Source organism: Corvus moneduloides, chromosome 16 (genome assembly GCF_009650955.1).
Source record: "Corvus moneduloides isolate bCorMon1 chromosome 16, bCorMon1.pri, whole genome shotgun sequence".
NCBI classification, from domain to species: Eukaryota; Metazoa; Chordata; class Aves; order Passeriformes; family Corvidae; genus Corvus; species Corvus moneduloides.
In genome coordinates, this window is record NC_045491.1 from 5922035 (window position 1) to 5927767 (window position 5733).

The 5733-nt window shown below is 50.3% G+C and overlaps 1 protein-coding gene across 1 annotated transcript; it reads right to left on the bottom strand.

Annotated features, from left to right (window-relative positions):
* Positions 1 to 319: 319 nt before the first annotated feature.
* GRIFIN (galectin-related inter-fiber protein) lies at positions 320 to 3953 on the bottom strand. The gene is made up of 4 exons (XM_032126193.1): positions 3851 to 3953; positions 2342 to 2421; positions 2087 to 2249; positions 320 to 1660 (listed from the first exon to the last, which is right to left on the bottom strand). The coding sequence occupies exons 1-4, from the start codon at positions 3860 to 3862 to the stop codon at positions 1499 to 1501; spliced, it is 417 nt and encodes a 138-aa protein (XP_031982084.1). The 5' UTR covers positions 3863 to 3953; the 3' UTR covers positions 320 to 1498.
* Between the last annotated feature and the right edge of the window lie 1780 nt (positions 3954 to 5733).

Consider the following 5733-nt stretch of genomic DNA (forward strand, 5'->3'; position numbering starts at 1 on the left):
AAGAGATTCATAACTGTCAGGTTTGTGGAATCATGTGTTGTGGTTTTCTACACCCACCTCTTCCTCACAAGTCCTTGAAACTGCAAATAGAAGGATGTTCTGGGGATGGCCAGTCTGAGCACTGAGAAAAGGCTGGAGCAAAGCTGCAACCTTCAGAGGTCTCATCCAAAGGCAAGGATGGATCAGGGCTGACTTCTTACTGAATGATTTCTCCTCAATGGAAAGGACTGGCAAGGCAGGATCATCTTTGCCTTTTCCATCAGGAATGTGCTCTGTCTTATACCTGAGGAACGAAGGAATGATTTGGGGGCAGCTGTAATTGCATTTTTGGAATAAGTTCCTGTTCAGATTTAACACTGTGACATTACGCTGTTTATGATGCACGTAATTAAAACAAAGTGAAAATAACATCTTTTACTCTGCTGTGGCCTGGAGTCAGAGCTATGTTGTGCTCCAAGGAAGAGGCTGCAAAAGAGAAGAGGGTGCAAGGAACAAGTGGATTGTTTTGAGAGACAACTAAAAAGGGGGAGAAAAGAAAACAATAAAGCAGAGGAAAGCCAGAGGCTATCCATGCATATCCCCAGGCACTCTGTTCATTCCAAGCTTATCATCATTTCAAGACCTTGGTTTGCTCAGTCTCTGTTGCTGGAGTCCAGCTGCATTTCTGGTGCATGAGGGAGGAACCATGTGCTTTTATGTATCTCCTCAAGCTCTTGCCCTTCTGTGACACACTACACCACTCTGGGGGTCTGTCTGAGAAGCCTGGACTTGGCAGGACTAGAGCTGAGCAAACATCTCTCAGCTGGTGAAAGGAATCCCTGGTAATACCCAGTGATCCACCTACAAGGGACCTTCACCTTCTATTAGCCCTCAAAGCAAAAATGCAGTATTTTCCCAATGCCAAAATCACACAAACCTCAGCCGTGTCCTCCTGCCCCATGACCAGCCCCTGCTCATGGCCAGGTGCCTGGATTGGCAGGGAATGAATGATGTGATGGATCTGCTGAGAGAGGGATGTTGCAGCAGGGATTTCCTTGGTTGATTTTATTTAGGCAAATCTGGTATCTTTCTTACCCAGCTTCTGGAAAGAAATGTCCCTTTCCACCCCTAACATCCACATTCACCACGTGGCCAGCTGAGGACTGGTGCTCATTCACACCCTGCTCTTGGGCAAACACAATTTCTAAGGTAGCATTCAGGTGTCCAGACTACTCAAGACAGGTTTTGATGTGCAGCAAAGAGGATCAGACCTACAAAGCCTGTTGTGCACCCTAAGGTGTAGGGGGAGATGGTCTTTGATGGGCTGGGCTACAGTGAGTGACGTGGCCGGGTGATGTCTTAGCAGCTTGTGATGGAATGACCATCCCTTCCGCTATGAGGACACATGGCTACCTCCCTGGCTGGTGGTGGCATGTGGAAATGGGGAGGAAATGATCCCTGGCTGGATCAGGAGCTTAAGGGGGAATGGTCTGTGAGAGAGTCCCAACTCTGGTTTCTACTAAAGACCTCGTTTGGTGATTTCCACTGAAGAAATGTCAATATCATTGAGAATCTGCAGCTTGGTGATGGATGAAAGATTCTTCTGCCGATGCTTGTACTGCAGGACTTTGTTTTCATTGATGAAAATGTGGAAATAGTCCTGGTCAGAGTAGATTTCAACCTGAAAGAGAGACTGTGTTAGGTTCATGTGGCCTTACTGGACCTTGCTTCCATCATGTCAGTGAACTTCTGGATCTGTCCACCCACTTCAAATCCTGCCAGAGCTGACACACAGGCTGCTCACCCCCACTCTGGGCAAAAGGAGAGAATAACTGAGATTTTTGTTTCATGATAACAAAATCTGGTTGTAATGCAAAACCTAAATTGAAAACAAATGCAGCATCCAGGGATTATTGCTGGAGCTCTGCATGTCTGTGCCAGAGCTGGTTATAAATCACCAGGTTATAACAGAATTACTAACAGGAGACAAAGCCAGAGAAGGGGTGTTGCTGGGTATGGTGCTGGCAGGAAATATTGGGAGCACCCCAATATTTGCTGGGTTATTCCAGTTACACCTGAGGAGACCTGTGGGGTGACACAGGGTTACCTGAAAGGGTTCCTTTGCTTTGAAAGGGAAAGTGTTGTTAACCTCTTCCTGCCCCCAGTGGCTGTTGAGAAAAGAGTTGCAGACGATTCTGGAGCTGGAGAAGCGAGGGTTAAAGTGGAGAGCGATTTGGTCTCCAGGATCAGAGAGCAAATTAATTTCAAACCTAAGACAGTGAGAGAAAAGTGATGGAGAGCTGTGGAGCGATGATGCTGGCCCTCGTGAGCCACGAGAGCTGCGAGCAGAGTGTGTCCTTACATGCTTGAGCTGGAACTGGTCTCGCCCTGGACCACGATGCTCCATCCAGGACAGATTCCCTCTGGGTGCAGGGCCTCGAACTGCAGACAAGGAGCAGGACACAGAAAGGTGGCAGAGATGCAGTGCCCCACTCAGTCCTTACACTTCTTTCTCACCTTTTCATTGTCATCTTCTTTCTCTCCCCTTCCCACACAGGCACACTCTCTATCCCCGTCTTTTTCTTGATCCTAAATAATCTCAGGGACTCTAAACTGATAAGAAATCAAGTCTCTATGACACCGAGTTGATGAGGTGGGATTTGTTGTCCCCAAGGTCTTTTGTAAAGAGCTGAGCGGGATCAGAGAGCAAAAATTAAAGAAGAACTTGTATGCCTTCATTATTGTCAGGACACAAAGATATTCTGCTTCTCTCTGCACCTGAGCAATATAAAATCTGAAGCAGAAAACTTTGTGATGCTTTGAAGCAGAGGAACAGGTGTAAAGTGACATCCAGTCTGAGCTCATCCAGCATTACATGGCCGATTCTTCCCCCAAGTTCCTGCCTGATCCCCTGTTCCATGTGCTCTCCCCATCTCCAAGGTTAAACTTGCATAAAATGAGCTGGAAAATGTTCCTTTCTGAATAATTCATAGTTTTATTAAATAAATCGTTTTAATAAGAAGTTCTTGCCATTTCACCCCACTTTTTTTTCTAGCACTCTAATGATCTTGCATTTCTAAGCATCCCCTCTTGCAAACTTATTGCTCACATTGGAAGAATTTCCCCAGCCTTGACATCTCCACTGTCAGTTGTGTGCCTGTTTCTCCCTTCCTATAGCTCAGGACTTCCATTCCCCTGTTTCTTTGTCTGTCATGAGTTCCTATTTCCAATGCTTTTTTGGGATATACATACTTTTGGTCAGGAGCTGAGACATTTGGTCAGGAGCTGGCGATGGCCAGCCTCACACCCTTGTGCCTGGCTACTTTAGGGGGGCAGCTTTGGGATCCCACACATGGTCACTGAAAGGCTCTGACCCGTGTTCACCCCTGTGAGACACAGGCAGCTGCTGGAGCTAAGTTGTAGTTTCAAAGAGCGAGTGGTGATGGCAGCACCCAGGTTCACGTTGCCTCGGCCCTTAGCTTGTCCTCATTGCAGCAACCCCAGCAAGAGACACACCACACACAGGGAAAGAGCCATCCCCTCTTTGCTGCTGGCTGTCCCAGCACAGGGAGGGCAACACACAGGTCTCAGCTAAAACCCTCCAAGTGAGAACTGCTGCCATTAAAGCAGCATTACCCCAGACCAGCCCTGGTACAACCAAGATGAAAATCTGTCCTACTGCCCGCTACTGAGCACCTGAAGCTCAGGTTTGCAGACTGACAGAGAGGAGCAGCACTGTAAGTAGCACTCCTGTTTTTCAGGATTTCTACCTGTCCTGCCCTTCTCTGCCGCTTTCCCTTATCCACTACCAGACCCGTGCTGTCACCCCCACACAGCCCAGGCAGTGCCACATCCTGTCCCCAGCGCTTACCCGCAATGCCATCGCTCGCCGGCCCCGCGCTGCAGCCCCTCCCGGGCGCACGGACAGAGGGGTCTTTATAGACACTGCCGGCCAGGAGCCCACGTGTGCAGGGATTGGCATCACCAGCGGGCTGAGGACTCCTGTCAGAGCTGCCAGGCACGGCCGAGATGGGGAGCAGCAAATCCCGCTGAGCCCGGCAGGGTCAGCCCGTTCACCCGTGCGGGACTAATCCAGCCCCGCTGCTGCCCGCAGCGCTGGGCTCTGACGTGATGGAGCCGTGTGTGGCAGTGATCCAGGAGGGCCGGATCTGTTTGAGGCACGAAGGAAGGATGGGGACTCCCAAAGCTGAGGGAGATACCGTGAGTCATATCCACCTCAAGGTGCAGAGAGAAGGGAGGTGCAGAGGAGAAATGGTGCCTCCGACAGGGGCTCGGCTTCACCCTGACCATCAGAGATTGCTTTCCCTCCCTGTTTTCTTTTTTCTCTCTTTGTGAGTCACAGCCTGGCCTGAAATGAGCTGATGCCAGCTCTGTCACAGCCGCTTTTTCCCCTTGTGGCGCCCCGGGGCCGGCCAGGCTCGGGATGCTGCTGTGCTGAGCTCAGCATGCCCCGGTTCCGCGTTTCCCTTCCCTGCTGGGGACAATACAGGGATTTGGGAGCAGGGTGAGTGAGGCTTTGTCCAGTATTTCCTGACATGGAAATGCACCAAGAAATGAGCAGCGTTGAAATGAATTTCAGTGATGAGGTGTTTTTACACGGGCAGTCAGCATGTGCTGCTAAGAAGCTGAGCTGGGGAAGGGAGGGATGGTTGTGCATCCCCTCCTTTCCACAGTGTAAATGTCTTAAAAACATTAAGCACTGTCCCCATCCCTGTATGCATGGGAGGCTGTGATGGTCCTTGGCTGGTCCTACAGGAATCCATGGCTTTCGTGGTTAAAACCCCCTTCGTGTATGGGCCACAGTGCTGGTGTTATTTAATGTTTGTTTTATTTCCGGCAGATAAGCAGAATGATAACTACTATCCCAGGCTCCGGTGCCCTTGGCAGACAACTAAAAATGCAATTCAGCAGACATAGAAGCCAACAGCCTCTCTTGGGGCTGAAAAAGCCAAGTCCCAGGCCAGGATTTGCCCATTCGGACTCTCACAAAACCAAACCTTGGGAAGCTGAGCTCTGCCGCGGTCTCCTTGCCCTGCTCCCGGCTCTCCAGGCGCTGTGCTGAGGAGCAGGAGCAGAGCTCTGTGCTACAGATGGCAGCATTGGGTCGTACAAGGGAGCCGTGAGCCAGCAGCAGAGGTGCCGAGGTGGTGTTGGAAGGACAGGGACAGGACATCCCACCTGTCACTCCTTGGGTTGCTGAAGGACGATGAACATTGGTGTTTCCAATCTGTCCACCTGCATCTTTCCTCTTCTTATGACCTGAACCCAACATTGTGTTTTCACCCCCCAAATCATCACTCCCTGCTCGTTTCTGCTGCCTGCAAGGGAGTGCAGGGAGAAAGGGCTGCGTTTGAGATACTCACAATGATGGTGGGCAGAACCGCTGTCCTGCACGTAGGAAAGGAGGTGTCTGCAAGCTAAATAAGTGTGTCAACTTTATAATAATTATGTTAATGATATCAGTGGATGGGGGAAGGCTTGGGCACTGCAGGGCAGGTTGGGTTCAGGCAGGCTGAGCCTCCTTCTCAAAGGGTGAGTCTGGGTCACCCCAAGTCCAGACGGGTCTCCCAGAGCCTTTTCCCACTAGACCAAATCAGGGGCTACGATTTCCCCAGTGCACACCTCCATGCAAGGCTTCTCGAGACTTGCTCATCTGCTACCTGCCAGTATTTATACCTCCTCTGCAGCCATTTCAGCTTCTTGAGGGAATTCCTAAAACTCCCCCATGCAAGC